The sequence below is a fragment of the Lepidochelys kempii genome, chromosome 5 (genome assembly GCF_965140285.1).
Source record: "Lepidochelys kempii isolate rLepKem1 chromosome 5, rLepKem1.hap1, whole genome shotgun sequence".
NCBI classification, from domain to species: domain Eukaryota; kingdom Metazoa; phylum Chordata; order Testudines; family Cheloniidae; genus Lepidochelys; species Lepidochelys kempii.
This window is the reverse complement of record NC_136384.1, coordinates 128,685,550-128,701,125: the sequence shown is the minus strand read 5'-3', so window position 1 is coordinate 128,701,125 and position 15,576 is coordinate 128,685,550. Positions and strand designations below refer to the sequence as shown.

Here is a 15,576-nt window from a genome sequence, read left to right as displayed (position 1 = left end):
CTTCTTTTATTGGCTTTGTTCATCAGTTTGTCATATGTATTTACCATAACCTGATTCCAAGGATAATAGATGGTCTGTAGAATAAATGCAAGGCAGAAATTTACTCAAGGGTCTGGGCTGATGACATAAGCTTCAGAAAGGACAATTCCTGAATTTAACAACTAAAACCCCAGGAAGAAATCGCAGCCCCGACTCCCTACTGGATAACTTATTTTTTATAACACAATTGTCCATGTTTTGATCATCTTCCCACTTGTGAATACCACTAGAATGCAAAATCTATGGTTCAGATGCAGAACAATCTTACTATTGTTCCTTTACGTCAATGTATGTAAAACTTTAGATTTCAGTAGAATATGGTTTTAATATTTTAAAAAGTGTTGTCACATGTTAAGAATTCTCACTGTTATGTCAATAAAAATATAGGTTTCAGAGTAACAGCCGTGTTAGTCTGTATTCGCAAAAAGAAAAGGAGTACTTGTGGCACCTTAGAGACTAACCAATTTATTTGAGCATGAGCTTTCGTGAGCTACAGCTCACTTCATCGGTGAGCTGTAGCTCACGAAAGCTCATGCTCAAATAAATTGGTTAGTCTCTAAGGTGCCACAAGTACTCCTTTTCTTTTTAATAAAAATATAGTGAGTTAAAATCAAACCTGATATAAGTCGATGCAACTCCATTCATCTCACAGGAGATGGACCAATTTACAGTAAGTATGAATTTGTTCCAGCATGGTTTGCAAGGCCACTGCCTATTTTGTTATAGTGAGTTAATTTTTTTTACAAGTTTAATGTCTGAGGTTTGACAAGTGTTTAATGATGTTTCTGTTTATAGGCTCATGCTTCTTGCTACATTATTGTACCACCAGAATGTACTTTTGGAAGATTAAGAAATATGATTCTTCCTCCGAATTGTGTGCGTTTAGTTTCTCGCAATTTCAGCAAAATGCACTGTTTTCGAATATCAGAGAGCCTGCAAACAGAACCAGGTAAAGATTTTGAAAATGGTATCCAATAAAGTGCTGAATATGTGGAGTTACTGTGTTTTACGTCAATATTAAACTGAATCTTTTAAGGTTGTTGATCATGTAGTATGTCTTTTTTGAGGATGTAATATTAATCTGTTACTAGCTAAGGCTGCTGCTTCTGCTACCTGATATGGATCCTAAATACAGAGCCTGCTGTATAGAATACCAAGCCTGAATTCATGTTTCTGCTTGACTATTTGGCATCAATTCTACTGAGTTTGACTATAAATATGGTTTTCTTGCTATAACATGTTCTAAAGAAGGTTTAGTTCTGACTTGCACATAATATGATTGTATATTTACAAACATAGGACATTTTTTGTGAGGGAGAGGACCAGTTTTTTTTGTGAGCAAAATCATGTCTTAACCTGTAGCTTCTATTATTCCAGAGCTGAAGCAGCAGTATATCACTTCTGCATTTATAGGAAAAATAAATTCCCATATGCAAGGGGAGGGCGGGGGGGCAAAGAAACTTCATTTTAAGCACCTTTTTTGATCAAACATTTCTTACCCTCCACCTCACATACATTTAGTAACTTAACAGTTGTAGTGTATATTGTGGAAACTGTAGACCAGAGTCTTGTTTGACTAACTAGGATGCTGATGCGGATGATATAAGCAATCATTGATATAAATGTTACTTTTATTTAGCAACTCATGTTAGGTTTTTTTTATTAGTTGAAATATTTTGCTTTCCCTGTTTGTAATTAAACATTTGCCCTTTCCAAGTGGAAGGGATTTAATTTGTAGGATAACGTTTTGCTGCCACCTAGTGTATGTATTACTTATTTACTTTAGTTTTCAGGAGCAAGCCTTTTCTTATGCCTTTGCCTTGTTTCTTTTTGTGCTTTAAATTTCAAACATCCCAAATGTAAACTTATCTTTTTTTCTTAGAAATTATTTTTGTACGTTAAGAATGAAAGGGAAGATAAATACACCAAACTTTGCCAGTCTTGGGAGGTTAAAATGTTAGAAACTTGTTTCCTTGAGAGCTTCCTGAGAAGCTGGACGTTAGTTTACTGTGGTGGTGTTGAACATTTGAGCGTATTTTGGTACTCATGAAGATAGATATTTAATAGCTATCACTAGCGAGAGTCATCTGTAATACATGCACAAGCTGTAATATAACCCCAGCGTGTCTGGTAATGGACCTCAATCCTGACCTACACTCTCTCAACTATTGGAGCCTCTCTTGAGCAGAGACAAGCTAGTTTTTAGTGGACATTTATCTATATTACAAAAACCATGCAGTGAAACACAACTGGTAAAGACCATCCAACCTAGTTTCACTTATGACTTAAAGTGACCTGCAAATGTGTGGTTTTTAATAACTGGTTTTGTACCCTTTGTTGCTTTTTTATGATGTACATAAAGTGCTGGAAAATTGAGTGGTTTTAATGGTTTTTTCCTACTTGTTTTTTATTTTAGAAATATCAGGAATGTTTACTCTGGACCTCCCTGGTTTTGCTGGAGGGCTTGCTCAGGGTCTCAGACGATGAATATTATTAGGCATTTAATCTTTAACAAAGTCTTCCATTCTCAAAAATGTTAGTCATTAAATTGGGATGAACAAAAACCAGACTTTAAAACTGTCTGATTAAAAATCCTATAGTTCAATATTCCGTAATTTTTCCTCTTGTGAGGTCATCCTTTCAGGATGCCTTCATACATCATTTAAAAAAACAAACCACAAGTTTAATATTCATTGTTCCTTATTTGCATCCTTAAACAATCTTTAAGTGAAATTTGAACCCAGATCTCTGTGTAGGAAAGACTAGTATGTTAACAATTGCCGCTTCTAGTCACTAGCTTTGTTACATTAAGTGACAGACAAAGGTTTTCTCCATTTTAATACTTAGGATTATATATGCTCATCATACGAAGTTGCATTACCCAAATTCAAGTTGCCTGAGTACATTTTAACAGAGTACATTTCATGTAATTAAATCTGCATATTCAAAGCGCAGAAAGCAGAACATCCAACAACCAACAGTGAGGCCCCCACCACAGCACCAGACCTGAAAGCCGCTTTCCTTTGGCAGGGGGCAGGTGTTAGTAGTAACTGAACTTGGATATGAACTTTATGGATGATTCCTTCAACTCTCCTAAGTGAAACCAAAACACAAACTTTGGGCTGTTTGAAATTCAGATCCATGTTTTGCAGCTCCAGCCCATGTAGACAAAGGATATATAGTCAGGCTCTGAAAAGTCTCTTCTGTAGAGATACCACCCAGCTGCCAGGATTCTCTCTCCTGGGTCTCTGCTCCCTAGCATGAGATTGGTAGAGCTCCCCAGGCTTCGAAAGAGTTTTGATCACTGAGGCGGCGGTTGTGCTGTTGAGAGCCAGCCAGCCAGTCACCCTCCCCTCTCAGGTTGCGTGCCGCCTGCTAACTTGAACAGCTGCCTTGGACCTCACCAGACATTTCTTCTTGGCTGGTCAGCAAAGGAGCTATGCTTCTGCCATTGCTGCTTCAGTTCTTCTCCCCAGACTTTCTGAAGCACGGCAGTAGAGTGCCTGCCATTCAGTCAGGCCTGGCTCTCCGGAACAATGGCCATGGGAGGGCTTTTGCTGGAAGCATTTTGGTCAGCGAGTCGGCCCCTGTTTTTCTCTGAACACTTCAGTGCCTTGATGGTACTTTCCTGTCAGTGTGTGAGGCTCAGGGCATTGTCTTGGTGCTCTTCACCCTGGAATGCAGCATTCTGCTGCCTGCCTTTGGGCTGTGGCACCTCTATGGTCAGAGCTCTTCCCACAGCCCTGAGCACAACTCCCAGGTCCTACCCTCCACTGGAGATAACGTGTTTGGGGAGCAGGTGGAAGTGTCATCGTTGAGTGCCAAGGAGACAGTTGTCACTCTGCACTTTTGGACCTTTAACTCGTCTCTCAGATCCCTTCTTCCAGGAAGGCTAAGGAATCTGCTTTGGAAGCTGGCTTTTGCATCAACTCAGTACCCCACTGAGCAGAGCACTCTGCATTAACACCAGTCATGGAATGGTCCCACGCTCCCTGTCAGTGAGCACCAAGGACTAAAGGGTTTGTGAAAGCATCCTGGGTGTGTACAGCCACGGTAGCTGGTCAGGACCTTCCTGACTGAGGAGGCTGGGAGCTGCCTATTTGGTCAAGGAAAAATTCAAGATGGTCACTCTGGGAGCTGCCTTCCCTAGAGAAGGGGGACTGGCTATGTGCTGTGGGTCTTTCTAAGGCTCGTGTGCATATTATGGGCATTTCTCAGGCCCTGTTGATGTCTGTTTTGTTACAGGAGAGCCGCACTGCTAGTTCCTTGTTTAGCCTTCAGGGAAGGATGGTCATTAAATGCTTGGGAATAGTTGGGGCCACTCTGCCAGGCTGGCAGTGAAGTGTTTCCTTCATTTGGTTGGTGATGGAGGACCTCATTCAGCTGGGTGTCAAATCAGCTTGTGTCACCACTGGAGTGTGGGAGTCACCAGAGTTTGCGGTAACTCAGCCAAAACCTCAACTCACCGCAGACTGACCATTGGAATGTGTACGAGCCCTGCTACCCAGCTCATGTCCAGCCTTCCTGCCAGGGGTCAGGTGTGATGCATCACCCGTCTAATGGGGTGCAATGGTCAGAACCAGGAGGCAGCAACTCACCCCATGTTGCAAATGCTGGCTCTCCTGGCCAACACCTGTAGCACATCTCCACATTGAGTTTAACCTCTCTGGAGCTGAGACACCAGAGGAAGCACAAGCAATACAGGGACTTTTTACATTGCCCCTGAATAACAGAGACCCTCTGGGCAAGTCTGACGTGGTGACTGTCCAGGAACAGTTTTTAATGAGGAATTCCAAAAACCACCTCCGTAACTTGTAGTGGCCATGGCTATCTCCTGTATAGTCTAGGGAGCTCACACAGTGGAACTCTACACCAAGGGAATTTGGCCTCTCCAGCAGTAGCCATTCACCAGTTACTCTGATAAGGTCAGTCATGTATCTGCTAAGGGTGGTCAGAGACCTAGTATTCCAAAAGGAGGTCCTGAGTCAAATGGGCAATCTGTGTATTGGGAAAGCCTTTGGGAGGCCGGAGTGGGCATTTTCTCACAAGTTATTCCTCCTCATCCTAGACCTAGCAAGTAAAGACCACATGATCACAGTCAGCTTGAGTTGATCTGTGTTGCATCCTTCTGAATGTCTTCTGGATTGGGGAGTGGCTGCTCGGTTCACCCCTTTCTCCAGTGTGGGATGCTGGAGGTGAGTTGCATCACCTCCGACCTAAACAAGAATCTTCCAGTCTTTTATTACTACTACTAAAAGATACCTTCCCCATTTGCTGACAGAGGATGGTGCTATATCTTTTTCCATTGACACCTCTTGTATCAAGGTCTGTTCAAAGCTCAAGAGTGACGGAATTTCAGTTATCATAACAGCACCATATTGGCCCAGGCAAGAGTGGTTTTCAACACAGTTTTACATGGTAAAAGCGGCTCCCCTCAGAATGAGTCTCTGGCCTCATATCATCATTTGAGACCATGGTGTCACAGTGCATCCCAGCTCCGGAGCCTGCTGCCTGGCCCCCAGTAGGAAAGTACCTGCCAACACAGTTTGATATACGAGGGTAGATATTAAATTGCTTAAACATTATATAAAATCCTGTGCAAACTCCTTGTTGACAGTGCAGAGCCTTCCTGCTCATTTCCCTTGGCGTGGGTTGCAGGCCCAGGAGCACGGGGTATAGATGCCAGCTCCGCTCCCACTGGACTTGAGGACAGACCGGTGTAGGGGCTGTGGCAAGTAGTGGGCGCAGGGAGCTATTCCCAACTCTTTTCCTCCAGGGGAGAGTGGTATTTGCAGGCTGTTGTTGGTGACTGTGGGGATGTCTCTCCTTCCATCCCTCTTGTTTCCTTTCAGTCTGGAAAGCTCCTTTTGAACCACCTGGTTCCTAGGAGTTTTAATTTCTTACGTGAATGGCCATTTCAGTGGTGGTAGCGACTGTATCTGAGTGAGCAAGCCTCAGGCCCTGAAAGCATTCCTTCCTGTCTATACCAAATCGCCTAAGGATAAGCTGTTGCTATAAACTCATTTGAGGCTCTTCTCTAGAGGTGATCAAGTTCCACCTTAATGACCCTATTCTCTCTAGTCTGTTTCCAATGCCTGAATGCTCATCTCCTCTAAATCCTTGAGGTTCAGAGGTCCATAGATCTTTAACTAGAGCTGACTAATGCCTTAGAAAGACCATCACACTTTTTCATTTTGCACCGACTTGATAAGCAGCCCTTTCTAACTGTTAGCTTTTTGCATGGCTGTGATGTGGCTGGCCTGTCAAGGCTTGATCACAGCAAAGGATATTTCCATCCCAGATATACATAAGGCAGGCTCGTTGCACTCTCTGTGCTTTCACAAAGCGTTTTTGCTTGGAGTCCAGAAGGAATTCTCTTTTAGGGTCTCCATGTTCCAGAATTCCTTTCCAAGAGAGAAAGTCTAAGCTCTGTTTTGTTTCTTTGGAGTTGTCCTGTATTGATGCTATACAGTTTTTCGAGTTTTGGTTCTAATTAATCGTGCAGGATGCTATTGTTGTTACTTATGGTGGTGACGGGCAAATGTCGGATCTCTCCTTTATTTAAAAACCATAATCTCCAAAACACCATTGCTGGTAACACTGTTGGCATTAGCCTTTTGGTATGGTGATTAATTTTGTATTGATTTTTATATAATAAAACCAAACAATGGAAAGGCCAAAAAGGCAAATGACTTATAGCTTGTATACGTTCCAAAATGCCACATGCTTCATGGGATCTTAAAGAGAATTATGTAATCTTACAATTTGTCAAAGCTGCAAGACCACACAATCCTATAAAGACATAACAGATTTGGGTGGGGGTTACAGTAATAAAATAGGAAAAGACCTACATAAACATAAATAGGAGGAGGAGGAACAAGGGAGAGTTAAATAGACTGGAACTTGTTTTTTTTACTTGTTGCAACATTACTATAACTCTTCACTGAAAGATCTGTCAAGTTGTTTACTCTCCAGTAGTGAGAATTCTGGTAAATGGTAGTTTTAGAGAAGGGAAAATTACTGACCTGTAATTCTGCATCTTTGAAGATTTCATTATATCAGGATTCTCTCTCACTCACTCACCCACCTTTCCTCAAATCCTGGAGGTTTATCTTTGTTGAAGCGGTGTTTGGGGGGGCCTTGATTTTTTTTCATCTCTTCTTGAGTCAGATTTTCAATCATTTTTTTATTGGCTGACTTTTTTTTTTTAATTTTTTTTTATTTTTGGCCAATCACAGTCAGTAATTGATTGGAGGTTTCCAAGGGCAGCAGTTAAACTGTGTGGAGGCCACATGTCTATCAGTATGGTGGTCTGGCTTGTGTTCCACCTTGCTATTGCTGCTCTTGGAGAACGAAATCTGTCAAGAGGAAGTTCCATCCGTCTTGCACTAGAGAAGCGAGACACAGGAGTGAGATTTCAGTCAGGATGATACCTTCAGAGAAGCACAATCAAAGGTCAGTAATTTCCTCTTAATTATTTTGCCAACATTAAACATTTGAATATATAAACTACAAATATCATCTAATACTTTGACTCCCAGTTTTAAGTAATAAATCAACTCAAGTTTTCTCTTCTAGAGCTGGACAAACAAAATCTTGTGTTATTTGCAACTATTCAGTTCTAGAATTATTTTTATTAAATCGATAGATCTGATCGGACACCATTTAATACTCTGATTCCTGTTACAATGTCATAGTTTAAAACTTATGATCAGAAAGTATATTTTTAATTTATAGGCAGACATGACAGGTTGATGAAATTTGCAAATAGTAATACTGAGACAATCAGTGAGAGAGAATTTGAGGCTATAACCCACACAGTAGTTACATGTTAATTCTTATTGTCAGTGTATGTTACACTGCTACATTCATTGGGATGTTGTGGTAGTGATTTCAGTTTTAAAAAGCTAAGAATTGGAAGAGGAAATGTGGTTGTTGCTGTAGTGTATGCGCCCCCTGTGACTTTTGTTGTCTTTGTTACTTCCATTAAACTATTTTAAAATAAGATTCAACTATTATTTTGTGCAATTAAAAGGTAACCTTCTCCTTGAAACTTTTCTTTCCACAGATGAAGATGAGGATGTTGATGGCTTAACACAAGGGTCAGTGATTTCAACAGATTCAAGTAAGTCGAATTTTAGTAAATTGGGAATATTGGCTCAACACAGCCTTTATTATATTAGCTTAACCTGCTTTTCCTTATGAAGAATATTACTCCTAAATAAAGCTTCACTTTGGTCAGACAATTACATTCTAATGGTAATTACAGATCTTGTGTATTCAATATTGGGTCAGCACATCTTTATGTATATGAAGTGATAATGGATAGGCCCTTCTGTGAAATCCACTTCAGCATTTTAGTGAAAAGAGGTGATGGTATTCATTAGATCATTGCAGTCAACCTTCTCTCCAGGTGTTTTCCACAGGTCAGTATCACTGGAGTTAATTGCTTTCTATAAATAGTATTCTCTGTAAGTCACAGCTAGGCATCTCTCACAATAGCAGTTGAGAAATCATGTGTTTGTATTTAATGATCCGGTAATGTTAAGTGATAGATTTGGAGGGCAGGCAGTACATTTCTTTAAAGCACTAGCCTTTCATCCGTGGCTACTTGGGTTCAAATCTTACCAAGGACATAAGTAAAATGAGGTCTACCCTCTGCTCAGGTGAGGCCCAGTAAGAATAAAGATAGTGGTGTTTGTTTGTCAGGATTGAAGTCCATTTGCAAGTGCGTAGTACAGTTTTTGTACCCATTGACTGCTCTGTGTTTGATATTAGCTATTATTAATCTCATTTTCTTGACTAGTGTAGTCAATCACAGTTTATTAAAACAAAATAAAAGGAAGTGGAATAAATGACTAAAACCAGCATATCTTCACATTTTTCATGATGTGGTTGCATAAATGGCTCTAGTACGAAAAAGTAGATTGAAGAAAAAGGAAAGAAAGAAAGAACCTTCCGTGTCCCCTTCATGTTCTTTCAAGATCTAAGACTATTGAGGAAATTGCCATGTGACAAGGGCCATTCCAGATCAATACTTAGCATAGTTCTGACAGTGTGCTCAAATGTGTTTAGTACGTCCCCTTTATTTTAAAATAGGGTTTAAACTTCACTCTCTCTGGATGACTATGAGGAATTTATGACACCCCACATACTTCCATATTGTAGGATCAGATTGTGACCAGCTGTGGTTTGTCAAATAAACTTGCACATTTTCCAGTGGGCAGCTTTTCAAATAGCAAAGCGAAATAATCCTTTATGTGCCAGCACCTGTTTTTACTTCTATGTCTTACTGACTGAGGCTGGTATTTCTCCATCAGTGGCTGTCAAAGGGAGTGAGATGTCTATCCTGGTATCTCAGATGGCTTGGTTGACACTTTTAATCCAATACGCCTTATTTTATACGGACTGACCAAGAAGATGAAGACATTGTGCTCAAAAAGAGATTCTAAACGTTGTTTTTCCTTACACATATTTCTCTACAGTGTCAATCAGTAAAACTTGGGAGAACAGGAACACGCTGTACATTTTCAAAGACTAACGCAAAGAATCTTTAATCCTGTGGTTTAAATAAAGTGGTTGTACTAAAATGAATTGCTTCCCCTTACTATATATTAACACAACATAAATTGATACAGATGTTCCAGTATAACTGGCTCTCTTTCATGCCATGATTTTTGATGATCACTGTGTTAGAAGGAGAGAAATTCTAATGCTTCTATTGAAAACGAAGGCATTGTGCTCAGTGGGAAGTATTGATTAATCATTGTTTTGACACTTTCAGATATTAATGTAACTGATACCAGGTAGTAAGGCTTTACTCCTCCTACAGCTGATCCTGCCCCCTGCTGTATGTAGCCCAAGGGGTCGAGAGATCCACTCATTGACTTTGCAGGAGGGATCTTTAAATTTGTTGCATCACTGTTTCAAGTCAAGCTCTTCTTTCAGAGTGCACAGACTTTTACTGTGCAAGGGAACATGATACTAGAAAGGGTGGTCACCTTTACAATTATGGTAGCTAGCCTGCTATTTATCTTCCAGAAAAGATGTAGCTGTTGTGTTTTTTTCAGTTTACCTCACAGATACAGGTCTGTTTAAAAAAAAAAAAAAAAAAAAGGGCAGTGAAAAATAACACACAGGATATTTTTTAGGATGTGAAAGGATGTCTGGCCAACTTTGGTTTGTATGACACGCTATTTTCGTTAGAGAACGAACAAACGAGAACCATGATAAAAAGTGTATAAAATAAAGAATGGTTTATAAACAAAGTTACATTAGGATCTTTGGTTCATCCTTTCTCATAATGTGAGAACAGGGGGACATTAAATGAAATTGATAGAGAGAAAAATTAAAACGGATAGAGGCTTTTTAAGACAATGCATTATTAAACTGTGGAACTTATTGTAACAAGATATTATTGAGGCCAAGAACTTATCAGGGGTAATTAGGATATTTTAGATGGGTAGCACAGATATCTAGTTACAATAGTAAATATTTTTTAAAAGAGTTTGGGAAGAGATCTGAACCCTCACGCTTCAGGGCATAAAGCAGCATCTACAGGCTTGTCTACACAGGAAAGTTATATTGGTATAAGCTAAAGTGTGAATTTTAACCAATAGAACGTAATCCCTGTGTGGTTACTCTTATTCCGTCATGAAAGCCTTTTATTCTGGTGTGAGGCCCTTTTCTGTGTTTAGCTCATGTCTTTTGGGAAGGGGTTTAAGCTAACCTGAAAAGAGTTGTTCCCACAGATGGTTGTACCTGTTAAACTATACAGTATAACTGGAGACGGGATACCCAGGATGTCAATTTCTGTGTTCCTAGAGACAACGCACATTGTTCTTAGCTGAGGCCGTGTTTGAAAATGATGCTGAACATAAAGAATCACAGTCCTAATCTGGCAAACAAACAACAAAACAGGCTTTAATTATCCATCATTGCTAATATTTCTTCATAACTGGCGATTTAGAGGATGGAAATACTACTGTTTGGATGATATCGTACGGATGTAACAAATCCCCAGAAGAGAGAGCTCCATAATTCTCAAAATAAAAATTATTTATGTTGAGCTCTTAGTTCCTGGATCTGCAGGGATCCCAGAACATAAAGATGTTAGAGACTCTGCCTTTGGTTGTGTGCCAGAAATCAAGGCAGGTTGAGGGTACATGCAGCTTGCATGATCAGGCCCTGATGTTTTTGTTCATTTAAGTCTTCTGTCGGTCACGGCTGGTGATGAGAACCCCCTGCTGCCCAAACAACAGGTAAAACTCTGTGGTGATTATTCTCAAAGGGTGTTCATTACAGACTGGGATTTACAGTGTATCGTGTTAGGCACTGGGCCATTCTTCCCGAGGCTACTTCCCATTGACACTTAAGAGTAACAAACATCTTTTGAAAGATGCTGTTGTGCAGAGTAGAGCTTCAGCCAGGTTGATGGCTTTAGTGTGATGCAAAGCTCAAACCACCTCCTCTGTCTGGATTGTCAGTGTGTGACTTTTGAAAAGGAATAAAGACATTCTGAGCATCACACGCTGTCGTCTTTGATTGATTGATTTTATTTTAGCTTTACGGTTTTTATGATTTGGTTTAATGAATTAATAAATTAAGACTGCCATCGCACTTTCACTCAGTCTGTCCTGTTTGCAGATTCTCTTTGATCCCGTATGCCAGTCCAGATGCTTAGGTATAATTTGTCCCTGGCAGCAGATGGGGATAGTATGCAAAATGTGTTTGGAGGTGTCATCCCCTGTACACAGGGGGCTTGCTCTCTGTGTAAGCTTATTGTTGGTATTTCCAACAGGTGGAAAGATCATTACTTTTGCTGGCAGATGCAGAGGACTGAAGGGAAAAGAGGAGCTTGTGACCCCAGAAATTCCCCTTGCACTGGGACACCCATACTTCGTAGCTGTCCCCAGGGAGCTGCTTACTGCCTGTTGTGGGACTTAGCATATCTGACACCCACAGGTTTCCCGGGGAGTAACCAAGAGGACAACACTGGGGCAGCTGCCAAGGAATATTCTCTCCCTTCCCTTCATTGTGGGGGTGGGAGGGCCTAAAGGATCATATCCAAGAAAAAAGGGGCAAAGTGGGCCTTTGCCCCCATCTGTTGCCCATCAAGACTGCAGCCTGTTTGTCCGGTGGTCCCCAACCTCCAGGTCATGGGGTAGGACATTGTGATGTGAGAGTGGACATGCCCGGATCAGTTGGCTCTGCACCCTGCTTGGGCAAGTGCTGAATCTGTTGACAGAGAAACGGAGGTGTTTACTGAGGATCTGCGAGTGGGTGTTGCACTTTCCAGAGTGGCAAAGGAGAGAATAGATCTCAAAGGTGGGGTTTCACTCTGCTCCACAGACAAGTCCAGGCTTTTTTGAAGAAGACATTTGAGCTCATTACAGTGCTTCAGAGGTAGTCATGGGTGCAGCTTATTCCTCTGGGGCACTGCTCAGACGGATTCAAAGCCTATGATCCGTGTCCCCTGAAGCTAGAGGTGAACAGAGGAAAGTGGATCAGATGCTGCTGTGGTTGGAATCTGCAGTGGAGCTCATGGCAGATGTGTGAAAAAGTTCCATGAACAGCTGTTAAGGCTCAGGGTGAGCATGTAGCCACTGTGTGAAAGACTGGCAGCTTTCACAGCCTTGTGGTCCCAAAATCCCTTAGAGCTGAAGTTTCAGCCTGTCTCATGGTAAGAAGGTGAGACCCCAGTACTGATGAAACGACCAGTGATATATTCAGAGAACCAGGATGACATGGGGAAAGAGGTTGGTTTTTCGAAGGAACAACAGCATGACATTTACATGATTCATGTCAGTTTCATAGCTACCCAACTGGGTTTTGAGTGGCAGCAATGAAACTGACCAGAGTCTTGCTAATTTCTCTTTGCTGCTGCTTGGCGCAGCTGAGAGCAGTAGAAATCCAGGTAGGGGAGCAGCCAGGGTAAGGAAGACAGCACTGCAGTTGGTTTGCACTCCGTTTGGATTTGGAAGATTTTCTTGTTTTTCAAAACCTTAAATTCAGCTGATACTGTCAGATTAGGCTCCTGTGCTTGCCAGGGAAAAGCTTCCCACTCATCATTGATAGATATATTTTTCAAGCTGTGCTTAAGATTTTTGAAAAGTAAAAAGTTTCTGAGAGTTTCACAAAACTCTCAGAATATGAGGAAATCTGTTTTGGTTTCACCAAGTATTACATATCCTGTCCCCAAAGAAACTCAGTGTTTCTGAATCAGGTTTCATGGTTTGGTAAACAAGTACCTAACACTGACCTTGCAGTAGCTTCCTGCTTAAAAAACAACAAAACCAAACCAGTTTTGCTCTATAAATTGAACAGCTCTGAAAGAACCCATTGATGGGAAAGATAAAAGCCCCTTTCAAAAGGTGAAACTATGATTTAGTTGTAAGAAGAGACGACTTGAGGACTAAAGACTTGAGGAGGTGAAAAAAAATCTGTTGCAAGGAGCCATTTGTATGATACATCAGTTGATAACTCTTATCAGAAATCATCTTATAATTAGTTACATAGTAGAAAGAAGAAGCTTTTAGGTTAAGCTATATGCCAACTTCATTTCACAATTGATCTCCCTAGCCTTTTCCTTTAACAATGAGAATTGGAGAGGCTACTAACATAAATAGAGCCTTATCTAACATAAATTACAAATATTTAAATATCTTTTCCAAAAAAAAAAGAAGTCAGACAAGTTGTATGCAAATTATTTATATAATAAGAAAAGGAGTAGTACTTGTGGCACCTTAGAGACTAACCAATTTATTTGAGCATGAGCTTTCGTGAGCTACAGCTCACTTCATCGGGTGCATTCAGTGGAAAATACAGTGGGGAGATTTATATACACAGAGAACATGAAACAATGGGTGTTACCATACACACTGTAAGGAGAGTGATCACTTAAGATGAACTAATATCAGCAGGAGAGAGGGGTGGGGGAACCTTTTGTCGTGATAATCAAGGTGGGCCACTTCCAGCAGTTGACAAGAACCTCTGAGGAACAGTGGGGGGGAGGGGAATAAACATGGGGAAATAGTTTTACTTTGTGTAATGACCCATCCACTCCCAGTCTCTATTCAAGCCTAAATTAATTGTATCCATTTTGCAAATTAATTCCAATTCAGCAGTCTCTCATTGGAGTCTGTTTTTGAAGTCTTTTTGTTGTAATATTGCGACTTTTAGGTCTGTAATCGAGTGACCAGAGAGACTGAAGTGTTCTCCGACTAGTTTATGAATGTTATAATTCTTGATATCTGATATGTCTCCATTTATTCTTTTACGTAGAGACTATCCAGTTTGACCAATGTACATGGCAGAGGGGCATTGCTGGCACATGATGGCATATATCACATTGGTAGATGTGCAGGTGAACGAGCCTCTGATAGTGTGGCTGATGTGATTAGGCCCTATGATGGTGTCCCCTGAATAGATATGTGGACACAGTTGGCAACAGGCTTTATTGCAAGGATAGGTTCCTGGGTTAGTGGTTCTGTTGTGTGGTATGTGGTTGCTGTTAACTTAGGCTTGAATAGAGACTGGGAGTGGATGGGTTATTACACAAAGTAAAACTATTTCCCCATGTTTATTTCCCCCCCCCACACACACTGTTCCTCGGACAGTCTTGTCAACTGCTGGAAATGGCCCACCTTGATTATCACTACAAAAGGTTTTCTCCTCCCACCCCGCTCTCCTGCTGGTATTAGCTCATCTTAAGTGATCCCTCTCATCACAGTGTGTATGGTAACACCCATTGTTTCAAGTTCTCTGTGTATATAAATCTCCCCACTATATCTTCCACTGAATGCATCTGATGAAGTGAGCTGTAGCTCACGAAAGCTTATGCTCAAATAAATTGGTTAGTCTCTAAGGTGCCACAAGTACTCCTTTTCTTTTTGTGAATACAGACTAACACGGCTGCTACTCTGAAACCTGTCATTATTTATATAATGACCCCTTTGTGGTGGGTTTACACACAGCTCAGAATAGAAATATTTGTACAAATGACGAGTTGTGGTAATAAGATGCTGACCAAAGAAGGGGTGTCATACCTAGATGACTAATTTTAATAACGACTGCTTTGAGCATTAGCATCAGAATGAAAAGTGTGGGGTTCATTTCAGAATGTGGACCTGATTGTCAATCTAGAGGAAGAGTTGTGTAATCATATACAAATCTTTCTCTTAGAATACAGTCGTTACCACCAAAAAAAAAAAAATAAATAAAAAAAATTGTATGTCCTACTCTAAAAAGTGTAACATTTAAAAAAAAAAGTCCTGTTGAAAGAACTTCACTGTGCTGACTTGAATCTGGACAGACATTCTAGTTCTTATTAGATCAAAGGGCATTCTGCATAATCCTAGTTAAGTGGCCTTGCATGAGTTCATTCCCAGCAGCTGAAGTGAAGTAAAGCAGACACAGTCTTTCATCAGATTGTAATACCAGACTCAATCAACAGACCTTTTAAGATGGATTATGCCAAATAAATACATAAGGATTTCCATTTATCTGAGGACACTTCCAATCTTTACCACCTATCAT

At 40.7% G+C, this 15,576-nt stretch overlaps 1 protein-coding gene across 3 annotated transcripts in view; it reads left to right on the top strand.

Annotated features, from left to right (window-relative positions):
• The window catches only part of DGKQ (diacylglycerol kinase theta), a 172,718-nt gene that overhangs the window by 95,847 nt on the left and 61,295 nt on the right, over positions 1–15,576 (top strand). For all 3 annotated transcript variants that reach the window (XM_073345802.2, XM_073345805.2, XM_073345804.2), the window contains 2 exons: positions 835–988; positions 8,108–8,164. In XM_073345802.2, coding sequence (XP_073201903.2) covers positions 835–988; positions 8,108–8,164 — 211 coding nt within the window. The remainder of the gene's footprint in view (positions 1–834; positions 989–8,107; positions 8,165–15,576) is intronic.